Source organism: Pituophis catenifer, unplaced genomic scaffold, assembly GCF_029215685.1.
Source record: "Pituophis catenifer annectens isolate HBS135680 unplaced genomic scaffold, rPitCat1.0.hap2 SCAF_1, whole genome shotgun sequence".
NCBI classification, from domain to species: domain Eukaryota; kingdom Metazoa; phylum Chordata; class Lepidosauria; order Squamata; family Colubridae; genus Pituophis; species Pituophis catenifer.
Window position 1 is genome coordinate 124,461,293 of NW_027256881.1, and position 20,573 is coordinate 124,481,865.

Below are 20,573 nucleotides of genomic sequence, written 5' to 3' on the forward strand. Positions count from 1 at the left end.
AGATTATGCAAATGTTGTTCAATCTGTGTACTGTGCACTGATGATGTTACCTAGTTTGGTAATGAAAGGTCTGCAAGAAAACAGCCAAGCTCAGAGAGCACCATGGACCCCTTGTTGCTCAATCTGCTTGATAAAGCTCTTCAATGCAGCAAAGTATCGCATGGAAGCTCTGCCTCCATGAACTGTTGACATGGAGCCCATTTGCACTTGTCTACTGCAAAGAAGTGGCTTCTATACACGCACAGGTATAACTTATGATAAGTGAAGCACTGCAACTGCCCCGCCAGCTAGAAGCATTTCAAACTCAGAGGATGCACTTTGAAGGGATCTCCTTGGCTCAGCGGCTAAGACACTGAGCTTGTCAATCGAAAGGTCGGCAGGTCAGGGGTTCAAATCCCTAATGCCATGTAATGGGATGAGCTCCTGTTACTTGTCCCAACTTCTGCCAACCTAGCAGTTCAAAAGCACATAAAAAATGCAAACAGAAAAATAGGGACCACCTTTAGTGGGAAGGTAACAGCATTCCATGTGCTTTTGGCGTTTAGTCATGCCGGCCACATGACCACGGAAACGTCTTCAGACAGCGCTGGCTCTTCAGCTTTGAAACGGAGATGAGCACCGCCCTCTAGAGTCGGGAACGACTAGCACACATGTGCGAGGGGAACCTTTATCTTTTTAACAAACTGAAGAAGAAATGCTATCTAAAGCTTATGGAATAAGTACTGTAGGAAAAATTTGTTAACATAGCTATGACATCCAATATCAAATCCTAAACTGTATAATAATAAGATGATAATAAGGTATGTGAGTTTACAGTACAATCCTGTGTAAATATACTGACATTTAAATCCTTCTAATTTTAGTAGGACTCTAGTATGTGTGTTTGTTTTAGACTGCAATCGTTTGTACAGACTTGCCTGGTGTTAAATGAAGTTACTCAAACTTCCTTCTCCTGACAATCATAAGAATGTACTATTTGTCAGTAAATAAAACAACTAACTGTTTATCTTCAACTCCAACAACCTAAACATGCTAATTAAGCTCCTGCCAGTAAAAACAACTTCCTTCAATATGTCTTATGGAACACAGAAAGATGTTTAAGGCTTAAATAGGAACTCTAAAAATGAATTGAACTGATTTATTATTCTTTAACATTTTAAAATAATTTGTAAATGTTAATTTTAACTTTGTTCTGTATCTCTTTGCTATTCAATACACATATGCAAATCAACCAATCAACCAATCTTGCCTTTAAGCAAAATGAAATGGTTTCCCATAGCATCATTCCCTTTCTAATCTCAGCTGGCCAGTGTATGGTTTATTTCATTAACCATGGACATTCACAGTCATTCTGTTTATTTTAAATTCTATACAATATACCTCTGGATACGTCCATATATAATAGACAGCTAGTCTGTCATTCCTACATTGCTATAATCATGCAGACCTTCCTCCCTCTAACCATTTTCAGGTGAAACGTCCATTGTGCACAACAAATTAAATTAAGTACACTCACATACTGTAATTTGCACAGTATTTTTTCTTTAAAAACCACATACACATATTTTATGTATTTGTCATAACTCCATGTGTTAGGAATCAAAGGAATTATTTGCTTTGTTAACTGTACGGGAATATAATTTGCAGTTTGTTTTCAAAAGTGGAACCACTGTTTTCAGATACCATTCCTTAGGAAATGTGTTTTCAATTATCTCCCACCCTGTTAGTTTCAGATGAACCACACAACTTATTTTAACAAGTTACACTAATTTGCTCATGAAGATGCTGTCTCAACAGCCCCCTAGTTTCCATTTCCTGGACAATGGCTGGCCTGTATTATAATGGATTATTCATTTCAGTAGGCACTCTAAGTAAAAGTACTCCATTTATAAATTCAGTATTTTTAAATTCACAAATTCAACTGTACTACCTTTCAAGGATTCTATACCTTTAACTTCTTTATTTCACTAGATTTATTCCAGATATATTCTGATTTAGGGATAATTTGCTGCAAACTGACTTGAACTAATTAGTTTAGCAATCCCCACTGAATTTTAGAAACAAAGAATTATAAATTCATTGGCCTATCCAGTCCAGGACTATTGTCAGCAAGGGTGGGAAACAAAATCTATTCCAAGGTCCAATTCTCCTGTCCAAATCTCATCCACACTAAGAGATGTTGGAAAGAAAGGTTTCTCTTATCTTCTAACAGATTCTCCTTCTGCTTAGATTCCTATACATTGTATAAGCAGAGTGGACAGAATAAAGCATTGGCATGGAAGAGGTTTTATTTGATGTCCTTTTTTTAAGGACCCTGAATGGACATTATTCACCACTAGGTTGGTTATTGCTGGCCTAGGATTCATAAAAGAACCTCGGTCCTATCTGGCGATCCTAGGCAATGCAGATCCATCTTCTCTCCTAAACTCTTGAACAGAAAATGTCGTCCTTCTAGATAATACATGAACGTCTTATGAATAATAAAGAATGAAGTGGCTTTTAAGTTGAATGGAAAATTATTTACTTATACAAATAAGTTCTATCTCTCTTAGGTCCTGGGTAGGAAAAACCATGATGTTTACATGAATAAGTTTTATTAATTGCCAAAGTTGCCAACATCCAGTGCAAAGGCAAGGAAGGAAACAGAACCTTCTTTTGGATAGCAAACTAAAATGCAAGGACAAAGATTCTTGATTAATGTGTAGAGATCCTTATGGCAGACAGTAGCAAGTCTTGCAGAAAGCAATTTTCCAATATAAGGTAGATGGTAGATGCTTTAAAAAGTTTTAAAGTGAGTGCAAGAATTAATTTCAACATCTGAAAGGGTTACTTGTGATCTTTCGAAAAAAGTCAGATTTGAAAACCTGGTATCTCTCTGGCACAGAGTCAAAATTTGGCAGTTTTAGCCCTCGGTCACCAAAAGACAACAATTTACTGATATTTGCTGATTTATACACTGAAGCACTGTCTTCTAGTTCCTGTCAATGTAGCGCAACAAGATACAGCATATGATAAATTATTTACATTTTTTTCTCCAATTATAATTGATGTGATGGTGATAGCTCTTATGCTGTTGGTTAAGACCCAATGTTTTCTCTTATGTAGCCTGGACTGTGTTAGCTTCATGCTTGTCAAAAACACTTTTGTTGGCTGAGACTGACTAGATGAAGCTTTGATCCCTGCTTGGGAAACACATTAACTTTTTGCCAATTTTGACATCTAAGTATCTTAGTTCATTCTTTTCTGATTGTTCCACACTATTTTATGCTGTCAAACAATGTACTCTTTTTTTCTGGTTACAATTTAATTACACGCTGACTAAAAATCCATCAGTTTTTATCATCTTGCTTATGGTTATAAGCAAGCATCCCGTTCCTTATTCAGCTGCCCTCTCAATCAAGGAACAGAGCCACTGGTTCCTTTGCACACAGAAGATCCCAAATTCATTGATAACATTTGGGAAAAGATTCATCAGAAACTGTGGACGGGAATAGTGCATAGACCTAGCCTAGCAACTTCCAACCTAAAAACTCAATGAGGGGAAGGAGCTGTATCCAAGAGTGCCATTTCAACTGGGCCTCAAGTTTACAGGCTTGTAATTGTATTTATATTACAACTATTTATATTGGTTCTTCATTTGTCTTTTTCGTGCCCTACATTTTTTACAAGAGTGGTCCTTTGTATATCTATCATATCTCAAGGCCTCAAAGCCTGGAAGTGTCTTGGATCTCTGAGAGCCCGCCTTCAACTCAGATGCATGTGAACTCTTGCCATGCTCTATGGTATTTCTTCTTCTATATCCTGTCCCATGCCTTTTCTGTCTGCAATTATGCCCAGCTGACCACGTTAAATCATAATGAATTTTTCAAAATTCTTCCTCAATTCTTCCTCTGCTTGCCTGCCCTCTTTGGGACCTTCTGCCACAATTTTTAATGGTGCAAAAGCAGCGCCTGCAAACCGCCACCTGCTGGATAAGGAGCCCGTCGACTAACCCAGTTTCAATCTTCCACCTTTCTGCGTCAAAAGCAGCTCTTCGAGCCGGGCGAAAGATCGAAATACTGATCTGGAAACGGCCACCAAGCCCGGGACCCCGTCTCCGAAACGGCTTCAGCCCCCGAAGCGGCAGAGCAACGCCCCGATCCGACCTCCTCCTCCTCCTCCGGCGACCCAAAGGATGCTGCTGGCCCCGCGAACTCCCGGCATCCCTCTCAGCCAATCAGAATCGCCCGGGATTCCCTCGGCTGGCCGAGGCGGATGCTGCGCCCACGCTCGGCCAGGCATTGGGTTCCGGCGTGCGGCTTTGCAGATGGCTGGGCGCAAAAGCCGCGGGTGGCGGTGACCTTGCGGACGGGAGGTGGTGGTGGTGGTGGGCGGCTTGCCGGCTCTTGAGGGGAGACGGGCGCCATGGGCAACGTCCCGCCGGCGCTGAAGCACTGCCTTAGCTACCCCCACCTCCTCAAGGAGCAGCTGGGGATCGGCGAAGCTGCCCAGCAGCCGACTGTTCTGCAACAGCCTGGGCAGGTACCCGGGTGGCGGAAAGAAGGCCGTTCAAGGGCCGCAGCTCCAGCCCCAGGCAGGGAAAGTGGGGGAGGGAAGGCACTCGGGGCTTCTGGCTGAGTAGCTGCCACACAGGCACGGAGGGCAGTCAGAGGGTCCCTGAGAAGGTTGGGGTGGTCTTCAGGTGCCTAGGGCTTTTCTGGTCATCCTTGCCTCAGAAGGCAACTCAGGGCCAACTCTGCCAGTCCTCTGTTATTTTCTGCTAAGACAGCCCTGGTATGCTTCAGGGGACTGGGGTGCTTAAAATTATTTATATTTTATTTTTTTAATTTAACTTTAATTTAATTTTACAACTAGACATAGGGATAGTTTTTTCCTTTGTGCCATCATTCTGTTGAACACCTAATTCTTGGAGTTCTTGTAGTGTGTATGTATATCAACCCATAGAATGTGGCTATAGCATTATTTATTCCTTTTATTATTTTCTTTACTTCCCCCTTTTATTGGTGGTATCATCATCATCATCATCATCATCATCATCATCATCATCATCATCTGTTGCCTTTAAAATACACTGCTTCTGTACTAAAGACAAATTCCTTGTGTGTCTAATCACGCTTGGCCAATAAAATATTCAATTCAATTATTATTATTTTATTTTATTATTTTATTTTATTTTATTTTATTTTATTTTATTTTATTTTTTATTTTATTTTATTTTATTTTATTTTATTTTATTTTATTTTATTTTTTTATTTTATTTTATTTTATTATTTTATTTTATTTTATTTTATTTTATTTTATTTTATTTTATTTTATTTTATTTTATTTTATTTTATTTTATTTTATTTTATTTTATTTTATTTTATTTTATTTTTATTTGCTAGGCTGGCTGTGAATTCTGGTATCCCCATGGATGTAGAGAGCACCTGGATGGAGCAATTGTTCTAAGGAGCAGTGAGAAAGTATCCCTATATGCCTTTTAAGAGGAAGTGGACAGATTGATGGAGCAGTTGCTCCATCAGCTGGATTGCAGCATTAAGAGAGGCACATGGGGGGGGGGGCAGGAAGTGTAGGAACTCAATATCACTTTTTTCCTCTTGGTGGTGGAGAAAACCTCATCCAATAGAGCAGGGGGCAGGAGCTTGAAAGCCTTGAGATGTCTTGAGAGGTTGCTGGGAATTGTAGTCCATCTGCTTCTGAAGTGTTCCTCACTTGGACCATACTATCCACAGTGTTTTCCTTCAGGAGATTATGAGCCAGCAAAAACACCCACCTATCTTCTTTTAACCAATCATTTGTAGTACTTTGTCTCAGTTTCCATCATGACTCAGTAGAAGCAAGTGGCCAAAAAGAAGAAACAGGCATTTAGAAGAATTTGATTTGTGTATCATTGTGGTTTCTTGCTGTCATATCCAGAGAGAAAGAAGAACTCCAAGTGTCTTATTCCACTCCTGGTCATTTCTCATCTGTTCATTTAGCAACTTTTATAGGATAAAGATATGATTTATGAAGATATGTAGTATTAGGTGCTAAAGTAACATAAATATTTGGACATTGTGAAGCTGAGTAGGATAGAATGTTACTTGAATGTGAGGTGGTAGCCTCAAAATTGAATTAAATAAAATAAACTCAGTGGTATTCAAATATAAATAAAAAATAACCACAGTTCTAATATTAGGAATTCAGTTATTGATATCTCCTATGCTGGAGGAATCAAATATACCAGAGTAATGCTACTGCTTGAAACCAGTTCATAAGGCTCATTTAAATTCTTTAATATAGGATTAATTTAATGCTCATATAGTGAACACAATGTGTCATCTCAATCCTGAAGATACACAGAATAAAAACTGCTGAAGACATACTGTCATCTGTAAATCTAAGTTAATGTTTTTTTAAATAATCTGATTTTTTTCAGTGACTAAATATGTATATCATCATCATCATCATCATCATCATCATCATCATCATCATCATTTTAGCCATCCACTGCAGGATGAAAGCCTCATCCGCATGTTTCCCACCTATACAGTTCTGAGCTTTCTTTTGGCAATTGGACCTATAATATTTGCTGATATTGTTGATTCATCTTGTTTTAGATGTCTTTCGTGGACACTTTTTATCAAGTGGGATCCATTCTATGACTGCCTTGGTCTACCTGCCATCAGTTCTTGCTATGTGACCAGTCCATTTCCATTTCCATTTTTTCACTCTCTTGATGATATTGTATACTTTCATTTGTTCTCTAATCGATGTGCAGGTCTTTCTATCTTGTCTTGTGATGACAAGCATGTATCTTTCCATGACTCTTTGCGCCAGTCATAGCTTTTCTGTTGATTGTGAGTGTCCATGTTTCACCGGCATATGTTAGAGCAGGTAGCACACACTGATTGAAAACTTTTCTCTTTAGGCATAGGGGCAGGTTGTTCTTGAAAATTATGCTAAGCTTGCAGAATGCTTGCCAACCACATTTAATACACCATTCAATTTCCTTTTTTGTATCACCTTCCATTGAGATCTGTTGGCCAAGGTATATGTAGTGGTCTACTACATCTAGTTCTTCTTCAGATATAAAAAATGTTCGTTCTTTAGTGAATTTATTAAACATAACCTGGCTCTTTTTCAGATTTTATTTTTAAACCAAATGGTTCTCCTCCTTTGCGCAATTCTTGTATATGTCTTTGTAACTCTTGTGGGTCTTGTGGGAAGAGAATAACATCTTCTGCAAATCTTAAGTAATATAAATAGGCACCACTGATTTTTACTCCATCTTTTGCCCAGTCTAGTTTGCGAAATACCTATTCAAGGCCGGTTAAGAAAAGGATAGGTGATATTGTGTCCCCTTGTCATACACCTCACTGATTTCCAGTTTAAGATAATTAAGGCAAATTGTTGCCATTGTTTTTTCATATATTGATTGTAGTAAGTTTATGTAAGATGGTGCTCACAGTTTACACAAGATACTAGCAAAACTATACTCAAGATGCCTCAGAGAGGAAAAAATACCTGATGCATTGAAAAATGCTGAAGTGATTCTTATACACAAGAAAGGGGCCCAAGATGATTTAAAGAACTAGCACCCAATAAGCCTTCTTTCAGTCATCTACAAGGTTTTCACCAAGATAATAGCAAAAAGAATATTGAGAACATTAAATGATGTATAGCCGAAGGAGCAGACAGGCTTCAGAAGTGGTTACAGCACAATGAATCACATCCAGGTTGTTCAGCAAGTCATTGAAAGGCACAACAAGGTTGACCGGAAGCGTTGCAGCGAGACAGTCGGGGATTAGCGGGCTCTGATGAGCCCCACGAAATCCCAGGCTGACGAACCGCTGCAGAGGGGTCTTTGGACCAGATCTGTCTTGTAGGGAGAGAGAAGAAAGAGAGGCACCTCGGAAGACCAAGAGGAACAGGCAAATTCCTCGGAGGTCAGAGGAAATTCTCTCTGACTCTGCAGCGTGGGGCGGCGGCCATTACGACTGCCAGTAAACTGGGGCAACCGGATTAAGCGATGTGCAGGAGCGGAGAATTGAATGGAATATTGCTGCTGGGTGAGTGATCTCTAACTCATAGGCAGAAAGGAGAAAAAAAAGGAAGGATTTTTAAAACAATTGCAAATGTCCTGGCGTCATAATAGCGGCTAATAGGCGTGGGAAAGGACAGAAGAAGAAGAGTAAGGTGGAAGTTACAAAGTAACAGAACCTGACTAGAAATTTGTTTGTTTTGGGTTTAACATACTTGGAGAACCTTAAAAAAAATTAGAAAAACCAAGAACCCGAAAAGATTCTTTTTCAATTTGGAAACTTTAAAGGGAGTTAAAAAAAAAACAAAAAAACGAAGAAAAGCCTGTAATAGAAAGGACTGGTTAATGACTCTAAATTGGAACCTAATTGGAATATAATGTGGAATTTGGACTATATATAAATCTGGACTGAATTTTAATTGACTTGGTGTAAGTAAAAACTGTTAAAACGGATTGCAACCAAAATCGATGCCTTTTAAGCTCGCCAATTGCAAATGTGGATTGTAGAGAGCCATCTTCAGGAGGGAAAAAAATCATAGCACTGAATTTTTTAGAAAGAACAAAATGGCGCAGGAACTGAAGGAAATGATGATAACAATGTACCTATCATTGAAAATGGAAATAAAGGAAATGACTACAATGTTGCATGGAAAATTAAAACTTGATGACCAAAAAATTGATTTAGGATACATTCAAGCTGACAAAGAAACAGTTAACAAGATGCAAGGAAAAGAGACTGAAAATAAAAACAAAGACAAGGAGATTGATTATGTAAAATTAAATGATTACATTGGGATTAGGGAAAAGAGAGATCAGGATTTTCAAATACAAAAAAGAAGAAGGGGTAAGAAAAAGAAAAAGAAAGTAAAATATAAAGATAGAAAAGGAGAAAGAAATGGAAGGAGAATATGGGGTAAAGAAAATGAATACTAGGGAAAAGATGAAATTGTATTTTTAATGAAGTGATTTAAAACTGTATGGGTGTATGAATGATTGGAATATTTTTAATTAATGAAGGGGATTGTAATAAATGAAATATCCTTAATTATATATGTGGTATTTAACTAAATAGGAACAGAAAGCTGAAATAATATTGGATTATGAATTAATTAGATATATTTAACTGGTCTTTATAAAAATGATATAAAAATGTTATAAAAATGTTGAAGCCTATTAGTTGGAACAGTTGACAAAGAAAAAACTATTTGAGATTGGAACTAAAGAATTTAAGAAAATAATTGGGAATGGTATTATGTTATAAATTTAAGAAAATAATTGGGAATTCTATTATGAATGTAAATGTAGAGGTATTGGAGTAAGATTGATACTTAATTGATTTTTTATTGAATTTGTTTAATTGTTGAAATCTATTATTTGGAATAGTTGATAAAAGAATCATTGGTGATTGGAATAAGAGAATTTAAGGTAATAATTGGGGATGGTATTATGTTATATGAATTTAAATTTAGGGGTTCAAATTTTAAGGAGGGAAAAGAAAAAATGAACTATATTAGGATGAGAAGTTAAGATGAAGGGTAATATTGGTTTCTTAGAATCAGAGAGAATAAATGATATGAAAAAATTTATATATAAAATTGTGTTAAAATTTGTGTTAAAGATGAACAAAAATCTGTATAAATCTAAAACCGGGCCAATATTCTGTTCAGAAAAGATCATTTTATGTTCGTTTGTGTGTTTAAAAAATAAAAAAATGTTATAAAAAAAAAAGAAAGGCACAACGAATACACTATGCCTCCGTGCATGGCTTTCATTGACTACGAAAACGTGTTTATATTCTAGTAACCCTTATATTCATGCCTGGTTTCCACTTGTGTAAAGAATAGCATGGAAAAAAAACTAATCATATAAACTAGACTTGTATAGTTATTCTTAGTATGATAGAGAACTCTGTAAATGGCATTGTTAAAGTACTAAATTTGAAGGTTGACCCCTTGGATAAACAGGTTAAGCAAGTTATCTTAGTTATAAGCTTCTTTCAGAATTAAAGATAGCATGAATAAATACCATATTGGGTTTCCATAGGGGTAATTTGGTGAAAAGAAATGCTTGAGTGTTTGCTAAACTATTTTGGCTTGACCTAGAAAGATTCTAGGAATTAATTTCAAACTTCACTTTCTCTATTTCCTATGAGGAAAGAAAAATAGAAAACAAAATGAAAGCATTTGTTCATAATTTTCATTATACCTTGCCATATGCATTTCATACAAGTGGATTAGAATGGGAAAATGTTTTTTTCCTCCGTTTTCAGAATGAAACCCCCATCCCTGCAGCTTTCAGGTTGCTTATACAGATAGATGCATAGAGTTGATTATGAACATTTTTTTAAAAAACCAATTTAGGATTGCCACTAAATGTATAATGTGGCCGGAAGCCAGTTCTGACTCTTACTGTCTGATTCATTGTCCCCACATAAAATACATCTCCTACATGTTCACTTCTTAAATATTTAGACATGCACTTTTAAATGTATCTAAAAATACAGTGTGTGAAAACACCCTTAGGACTTTGAAGTTTTTTCCTGGTATATGAGGAGGTGAAGAAGAGATAAATCCTGAACATCAGAGGAAAATCTGCTTCCTCTTATGTACACATTCCTGATGAGTTTCAGTCTTGGAAGGCTTTATTATTTTAATTTTCCAAATTAAGTAGTATTTAGATCCGTAAATATCCCTTGGAGTGTTCTATTATTTCGGAAGTGTTTTGCTCTAATGGATTTTAGAAACCATTATTACTTCTGGCAATCTGTTCATTAGGATAAGATTTCCCAAAAAGTATGGTTTTAATTTTAGGTTCCTAAAAGTCTCAGATCTTTTGAGCTATTTTGATGCCATATATTTTCCATCATGTTCTTGTTCATAGGCTCACTATTTGCTGTCTGTGCAGTTTGCTTTTACGTTGTTTTAAACTTTCTACCATTTCATTTTACATGGTATTCATTCAATTTTTTTAGCATATACATTTGCCTATTTTTCTGTTTGATGTTACTGCTGAATCTTCTCTAGTTGGATTGTTTCTCATTGGTTGTTTCTCATTTTTAGTTTGCCACAGGTTTATCTAGGAAGATTATACAATCTTGCTTATCACCCTTTGTTGTTGTTGTTGTTGTCTCAGGTTCTCCTGATATGTTACAAATAGTTTTTTGGGCCAACCTAGGTCCATTTTGGGTTTACGTTGACTAGATCTATGATGGTGTTGATTTTGAGCCAAGATACACATAGTGTGTATCTAAATGTTGAGTAGTGTGGTAGAAAATCAAAGAAGAAAATGTGGAGAAGAAGAAAAAAAGTATTTTTATTATGCATTTGAGGTAATTTGTTTTATAATTCTAGGTTTGGTATTAATTTATGATAAATTATACCATCTAGGCTATGTATGTGTAAATTTTGCCCGTTGATAAAAATAAATTTTGATTTGATTTTACTTATCTAGGGAGAATTAATTACCAATGGATTACTCTTGAAGGGAATTCCTGTTAAGAAAAGGTATTTCTCCACACTATTATAAAAAAAAAGTCTTATGTCGGAAACCACTATCCTTGAGATCATTGTGGTTGTTTGTGCTACACTCTCAAATAGTAATACATTTTGGGTAGGAATTGCATTGAAAATGGTCTATATGGACTGTCGACTATTAAAGAAACAAAGCTCTTTTTAAAAAGCAGTTGATAAACAAAAAAAAGTTAAATTTGGGGATATGGATGTTCATTCAGGAGATACTGACTACACAGCTTTGTTTGCTGTTTTGCCTTATTGCAGAATATTGTCTCTTCATAAACAGTCTCAGTTATTTATGGCAGTTCCTTTGAACTTGAAATATGAAGTTTTTTTGGAGCTGTTAATCTGATTTCTTATAACTTTAGCCTGCACTTCTTTTAAGACCCAAGCATGAGGTAGGGAAGAGGATATATCTCTGCAATGCATCTTCAAGTATGCCTAACGCTGAGAGAGACCACTATCTGGTACCCTAGAGAGCCAATGCAACGTGTGAAATAAATAAGCCAGTTGGAGTTTTGCAATTGAATAGGGCAAAACTACCTCTCATGATTAAGACATGGTTGCTAAACTATTCTGTAAGGAATGTTGAAACATTAATTTATTTATTCCTTGAGTGTCCAATCACACTTGGCCAATAAAAAATATTCTATTCTACATTCTATCCTATCCTATCCTATCCTATCCTATCCTATCCTATCCTATCCTATCCTATCCTATCCTATCCCTGTTCTTTATAATGCTATTGTTGTGAACTAGTACGCACGTGACTAAGTGTGGAGCTGAACCTGCTAAGGGCTGATTCACACATGCTGGGTTATTTGTTGATTCACTGGTCAGCATTGTATTTAAAGAAGTGCCTCTTGGGGCTGAGTTATCCAGGGTGGCTTTTTCTCCTTAGGCAAACAAACGTAATGTTGCAGTCATTCATATATTTTCTAGGGGTAATCATGCAAGTGCAACCTTTCCATTGCCATGTGCTGAGGTTGATTCAAGCCAAAACTGAATTGCAATATCAGTCTCGGGAATGGAAACGTATATTGCTTTTATGTAATGTGATTATGATGAAACTAAGCTAAGAGAGACTCTTGAGATCTATAATGCCATGCAGCTTCGAATAGGTGGGGGTTCTGGTTACTTATATAATGGATATGTGCCATCTGCAGGAATACTGGACTTTCTCCTAGTATTACAGTAGATTGCTGCATTGGCTTATGAGCTGAACAGCAAACAGGGTGGCATTTTCTAAATGTAGAGAAAGCTAAGATGTCTGCTAATGTTTCTGAATTCTAGTTCCAGGAGAGGGGGAAGTTATTAGCAGTGCTTCCCCTCTCTTTTTCTTTGTATGTAGCTGATTTGCTTACAGTTGATGTAAATTTAAGAAGGCTGTAATTCCATGATTAAAGGTTAGCAGCATTTTCTATTATAAACCCGTGTTTTAATCACTTTATAAGTTGAGAGAGAGGAGCAGGAATTAAATATTTCAATTAACATATTTGGCAGACAACGTCTTAAGCCTTTTCTCTCTTGTTCGAATTGTGTGGCATCTGAAGAGGATGGGAATCCAGTGGTGCTTTCTGCTTGGAAGGAGGCATTTTTGAGGAGAGAAAATTTTACATCCAGTTTTCTGTTTTTTTGCCAACACCTGATAAATGGAAAATGCTCCAGGCTCTTAGCTTTTTATGCGCCACTCAGGCTCCTTAGAAGGAGCCTGAGTGGCGCAGCAGACTAATGCAGACTAATGCTACTGTTAAAGGTAATACTTAGCTTCCAGCTGCCTGCAATTACTGCGAGTTCAATTCTCACCAGGCTCAAGGTTGACTCAGCCTTCCATCCTTTCTAAGGTAGGTAAAATGAGGACCCGGTTTGTGGGGGCAATAAGCTGACTTTGTATAAAATATACAAAAGTATGAAGGCTATTGCTTAACGCCTTGTAAGCCGCCCTGAGTCTCCGGAGAAGGGCGGCATATAAATCAAAATAAAAAAAAAATAAAAAAAATAAAATGTAAACCCCTTTCTTGCTGATATTCCACACAATTTACCCATAGTATTTACCATTTCATAGAGCTAATATCAGATTTAATAACCTTTCATTATTTTTAATAATCATGCATTTTTGTTGGATCAAATTTAGGAAGACACATTAATACACTGAAGGAACAGTTAATATTTGTAAGGTTTTGTTGCCAGTTTTTTTAAAATATATGTACTTTTTACTTTTAACTGTAAGGGACCTGGGTGCACAGAAAAAATTTTACACTAGGGTTGATGTTTTTATGTTTACATTTTATATCTTGCTCCTTTGAATTTTTTTAAGGTAAATGCATGCTATAAATATAATTGAGAGTTTAAAAGGAGGAGAAGGAAGCTGGGAATGGAATGGAATGGAATGGAATGGAATAGAATAGAATAGAATAGAATAGAATAGAATAGAATAGAATAGAATAGAATAGAATAGAATAGAATAGAATAGAATAGAATTCTTTATTGTCCAAGTGTGATTGGACACACAAGGAATTTGTCTTTGGTGCATGTGCTCTCAGTGTACATAAAAAGACAAGATACATTCGTCAAGAATCATAAGGTACAACACTTAGTGATAGTCATAGGGTACAAATAAGCAATCAAATCATACTAGGAAACAATATCAATATAAACTGTAAGGATACAAGCAACAAAGTTACAGTCATGCAGTCATAAGTGGGAGGAGATGGATGATAGGAACGATGAGAAGACTAATAGTAATAGTAATGCAGCCTCAGTGAATAATTTTGACAATGTTGAGGGAATTATTTGTTTAGCAGAGTGATGGCGTTCGGAAAAAAAATGTTCTTGTGTCTAGTTGTCTTGGTGTGCAGTACTCTATAGCGTAGTTTTGAGAGTAGGAGTTGAGTATGGGTATGTTTGCTGTCTTGAGTTATTTGTAGATAGCAATAGCACTTAGACTTATATACCACTTCACAATGCTTTACAGCCCTCTTTAAGCAGTTTACAGCCTATTGCTCCCAACAATGTGGGTCACTTTACCAAGAAGGCTGAGTCAACTTTGAACTGGTGAGGATTAAACCCCTGGCAATCAGCAGAACTGCCTGCAAGTACTGCATTCTAACCACTACGCCATGGCTCATGAAATAATAATAATAATAATAATAATAATAATTTTATTTCTATACCGCCCTTCTCCCGAAGGACTCAGGGCGGTGTACAGCCTATTTAAAAACACAAACAAAACAATGATATAAAATTTAAAATAATTAAATAAATGGCTCAAATTTAAAACCCCAATAAATTTAAATACCCCAATTTAAAACTATTGTATTGATAGTCCGGCCTGGCGGAACAACAGGGTCTTCAATGCGCAGCGGAACACCCGGAGGTCAGATATCTTACGAATTTCCGGGGGCAGTTCATTCCACAGGGCTGGGGCTCCCACAGAGAAGGCCCTCCCCCTGGGCGTCGCCAGCCGACATAACTTGGCTGACGGCACCCTGAGGAGACCCTCTCCGTGGGAACGAACTGGTCGGTGGGAGGCTATTGGTGGCAGAAGACGGTCTCGGAGGTACCCGGGTCCTATGCCATGGAGCGCTTTAAAGGTGGTAACCAACACCTTGAATCGCACCCGGAAGACCACCGGGAGCCAGTGCAGCTCGCGCAGGAGGGGGGTCACATGGGCATAACGGGTTGCGCCCATAACCACCCGCGCGGCCGCATTCTGGACCAGCTGGAGCCTCCGAGTGCTCTTCAAGGGGAGCCCCATGTAGAGAGCATTACAATAGTCCAACCGGGAAGTAACAAGGGCATGAGTGACCGTGCGCAGGGCGTCCCGATCCAGAAAGGGCTGCAACTGGCGAATCAGGCGAACCTGATAAAAGGCCCCCCTGGCCACGGCCGTCATATGCTCTTCTAAAGACAGCCGTGCATCCAGGAGGACACCCAGATTGCGAGCCCTCTCCGTGGGGGGCAAAGATTCACCCCCAATAGTCAGCGATGGCACCTGCTGACTATATCGGGGCGCCGGGAGCCACAGCCACTCGGTCTTGGAGGGGTTGAGTCTGAGCCTGTTCCTCCCCATCCAGGCCCGCACGGCCTCCAGGCAGCGGGACATCACATCAAGGGCATCGTTGGGGTGGTCTGGGGTGGAGATGTACAGCTGGGTATCGTCAGCGTACAGATGACACTTCACTCCAAAACCACGGATGATCTCACCCAGCGGCTTCACATAAATGTTGAACAGGAGGGGCGAGAGGACCGACCCTTGCGGCACTCCCCATGCGAGACGCCTCGAGGTCGACCTCTGCCCCCCTGCCAACACGAACTGCGAGCGGTCGGAGAGGAAGGAGGAGAACCACCGCAAAACGGTGCCCCCTATTCCTAACCCCCTCAACCGCTGCAGCATGATACCATGGTCGATGGTATCAAAAGCCGCTGAGAGATCTAATAGGACTAGGACAGAGGAACAACCCCTGTCCCGAGCCCTCCAGATAATAATAAGGTTTCAGGAACTGTTCAAGTCAGTGTTGACTCCTGAAAACTGTATGGGCAAGTCCGTGAAGTTTTCTTGGCAAGATTTTTAAAAGTGGTTTGACCTTGTCTTCTTTCTAGGACTGAGAGAGAATGACTGCCCCCAAATCAGCCAGTGACTTTATTTTTCTAAGGCAGGACTAGAATTTAAAGCTTTTGTTTTCTAACGTGCCTTAACCACTATATCAATTGACTCTTGCTGTTTCATAGAATGTGCTCTATTTTTTTCCCTAAATGCTAAGAAATGCTGGAAACAGTACATCAGAAATTAGTTTCGTTTGGAAGACAAAGCCCTGGGGATTAATACGGTAGTATTTTTGTAACATTTGTTTATTTACAAATAGACAGGCATAACAGTAGAAACAAGACCTTTTTTTGACTGTGAGAAAATTGTGGGCAAAATGAATTTTTCAATATCCCTCCCTCGCATATTTTTTTCCCAGTGTTTTTAAATGGTAACATATATTTCTCCATTGCTTTCTGACCCTTGGTTTAATAGTCCAGTAAATAGAACTATGTTGACAAGTACTGAAATAATTCTTAGGATAATATTTGATGCTTAACTTTACTAATGAGAACTACTGATTTGGCTATTTCAAATACTGAACTAAGGATAATTCCCTCTTCCCCACCAAATTTTCAAATTGCCCTGACAAGTCATTCTTAGGGCAGGTAGAAATGCTGCTAAATTTGATTCAGACTCCCAAAAAGTGAATTCTAATTCCCAAGGTATTGCTTTTTATGTTTCAACAATTGTATGGCCATATCTGACCCCTTTTGTTTTCCATTTAATTCCAAAGTTGACTATACTCTCCCTTCTGACTGAAAAAATTGTGACTTTTTATAGATATTCTGTTTTAATGCTGTGCAAATATACCCAGCTTTTATTAATTAAATATCCCTTAGACAACACTTCCAATCTTATCTAAGGCTTTCACTGACCTGTAACTCCAATTTAAAGCTTATCCTTTTGTTTTATATGATCTGTCATCTTTCTGTGACGGTTGACAGTCCCTGTTGATCATTCCCTGTTACAGTCAATATACATCAATATAGTAGATCTTTTTCCACTTAAAATTTCACTATCCCATGTTGCTAGTTCATGGAATTTAAATTTCTGGGTTAAATTAAAATGGGAAGTCAGTGTGAATCAGAGGTTGCAAAGCCACTGGAATAGCTTCAGATTAAGCTGTTTATATTAAAGCCACTGATTGTTAGGGACATATTTGTTAGGGATGGCAGTTTACTAAAATAAATAACAAAAAGTTGCACATCTTAACCTCTCTGACATTCAGATCACCCCCAAATACCCTCCCCCCTTTTAATCTTCATCTTGTAATGTTACCCTATCTCCCCTGAAGGAAAATAAATAAATAAATATCAGCATGATAGCGTGATCCCTTGCTGAAAAAAGTTGCCAACTCTGGTGTAAATGCTTCGTATCTACCAATAAATAGAACTATGTAACATGTTAGTTAACTGAAATTTGATTTCTTTTTCTGAATTCCTTTCTTATTTCCTGTTCTTGTGCTAAGCATTACACTATCCTTTGCATTTTGTATTGGGCTGAAACAATTTACAAAATGCATCTTAGGCTGCCTGGGAATTTTGCAAATTATAAATTGGGAATTTTCAATACATTTGGAAGATGCTTCAGTTGAGAAGTCCCTTCATCACAGTTTCATCAGTGCTATATAACTTACTTTAAATGGCTGCTATTATAACCATGGTGATTACGCTGAAATGGTTAAAGAGCTCTGAAGGATCCACATAAATCAAGGTACAGATTACATGGGTTCAGGAATTCTGGGAATTCTGGGAGTTGAAGTCCATAGGTCATAAAATTGTCGTAATTGCACACCCCTTCATTAAATTAAACATGTAGGATCAGGTCTCCTGTTTTTTCTCTTTTATTCAAAAATAAATGCAAGAGGCCCAATCAGTTTCATGATCACAGGATGTGGGGAGGTTTAATCTTTTGTATTCTAGTTTTTAGCTATCTTTTTTATACAACTGATGTGAGGGGTAGGAATATAAGCTATTTTTACTACAATGAAGTTTGGTCTGGTATGAGAGAAAAAAGAAACATTATTACCTAAAACAACCAAGCCATCTGATAGCCACGTGTGGGCAATTGAAACAGCACATTAAGATTTTCCACAAAAGATAACTTGTAATACAATATACAATAATAATATGGTAGTGATGTTTACTTCCCCACCCACGCTGGGTGGGTGCTGTCATATAGCCTGTGATCATTCACAGATTTGACGCATGATGGGAAATTATGACTACATTCTGAGTACGTCTGAGATGTTACCCCCATTTCTCACAGAGGCATTTGTACCACACATGTGCCATTTGTCTTGTAAGATCAAATATCTGATGGTCTTGAAAAACCTCTCTGCGAAGAGGTCTTTTATTAATAATAATGAAGTGCTTTCTAAATTGGAGGAGATGGTATATGACCACGGAAATGTCTTTGGACAATGCTGGCTCCCTCGGCTAAGAAACGAAGATGAGCACCGCCCCCCTAGAATCGGACACGACTGGACAGAGAAACCTTTACTCTTTACCTTTATGTAGCCAAAGAGAGCTTTGCCTTTGCATTGAAATGGACTTATATACTCGGGAAGTGTAGGCCCACCCAGATTCCATAAAACCTTTGAAGGCCAGATGGTGCCTGTAGTCAGATATTTCCTATGTTCTTCTTAACAGTGTTAACAGAGATGAAGAGTAAATGAATTGGTTCCCCCTTCCTTCAAAAGTCAGTCGCTTGGTATCCAGCATGTATTTATGACGGTTGCAGCATCTCGGGGTTATATGATCCCTATTTGTGAACTTCCCAGGGAGAAGTCAATGGGGAAAGCCAAATTTGCTTAACAACTGAGTGATTTGCTTAATGACCATGACAAAAAATGTTGTAAAATCGAGTGCAATTCAACTAATGACTACATCACTTAGTGATGAAAGTTTTGGCTCTGATTGTGGTTGTCAGCTGAGAACCATTTGTAAAGTATTTTAGATATTAGGGCAAAAACTTTGAACTGAACACTCGTGTTCTGCTCATCATTATAATCTGATTGTTCATCATTGTAGAACCATAGCAAGACAATCGTTGGTATTTAGCTTACTGATTTTGTGTCCTGCAAGTTGTGACTAAACAACAGTCCTGTGATTTGGCAGGTCTTGATTATATTGTACTTACAGTATGTATTGAATAGTTAGAGATCTTAACTTTGCCATAACTAGATTTTGTCTATCAAAGGGAGGAGCAAATATCCTTTGGGACATCTGAGCATTTATTTATTTTGTCAATAATTAAGGTTCTTTTTTTAATGCCAAGCCACTTACTGATGCCAGCACAATTTCATGCTGATTTTGCTGGGATGTGAAAGAATGTAAGTGTATGAAACCACCCTCAGATTTTTTTATACCAATTAATGACAAAAATATTGCTCAGAAATACAAAAGCTGGCTCTAAAAGTCTAGCTTTATTTCATTCAGTGCTATCAGTCATTACCATATCTCTGTGGCGCATACATATGTATATGCACACACTTACATCGTATAAAATATGGATCTGATCTAATGCCTTGATTGGTAACTGATTTGTTGGAAATTTTTGTTTAGGAAAGCATCAGTAAGCATGAATGGCGAAAATCTTCTTTCCAAATTGCCTTCCAAGGAATATTACATTTCCATAACCATACTTCATCTTTACTCTCCTTTGATCACAGGATTAGCATCTGGAATACAGATTTTATGCAAATGTTGCTAGTTGCTAATATAAATTATTCCTAAACTAGATGAAAATCAGTTTCTTGAAAATGTAAACGTTATGTTAGGAGGAACTGGCTGTGATCAAGTTGATCCTCTTCTTATTTTCTCCTAAGAGCATCGTTTGTTGAAAAAGGCTATCGTGTTTTAGAATCCTGGCTGTTTGATCCTAATCTGCAAGGAAACATTTCCACGATGATGAAAAGACATTCTGCAAAGATTCTTTAAGATAATTTTCATTGTTCCCCCTTTCACATTCCTGAACCTGTTTCTAGTATGAAAACAAGCTGTAGGCAAAGCCCTAAGGAGGGAGCCTTAGTGTAGATTAAACTATAATCTTTTACATGCTAACAAATCTTTCATATTATGTTTCAGGAATTGCTTACAAGTGGATTTCCTGAGTTTGTTAAAATAGTGGAAGTTGGTCCAAGAGATGGATTACAGAATGAAAAGGTATGTTAACAATGGGGATAGTGAGCCTTTGAGGAAGACAATACTGTATTAATTAATCCCAGATAGTTGATCATGCCATTAAAAGTTTACAATATATAAAAGACACCAGAGTTTAGATCTTGATTCCCCTCTTTTGTGATGTTTTAAAATTTAATATTAATTAATTAATTAATAACTTGGTGTAAGCATTTTCTTAGTACTTACTGTAGTAATATCCTAATTGTTGCAATCATACTGTCTTCAAAAGCTTTCCTCTTTAAAATATCAACAAAATATGACTGTAG

General features: G+C 37.6%; 1 protein-coding gene across 1 annotated transcript in view; it reads left to right on the top strand.

The window, feature by feature from the left end:
* The first annotated feature begins 4,404 nt into the window (after positions 1-4,404).
* HMGCLL1 (3-hydroxy-3-methylglutaryl-CoA lyase like 1) overlaps positions 4,405-20,573 on the top strand; it is a 52,914-nt gene continuing 36,745 nt past the window's right edge. The window contains exons 1-2 of the mRNA XM_070954776.1: positions 4,405-4,521; positions 20,212-20,289. Coding sequence (XP_070810877.1) covers positions 4,405-4,521; positions 20,212-20,289 — 195 coding nt within the window. The remainder of the gene's footprint in view (positions 4,522-20,211; positions 20,290-20,573) is intronic.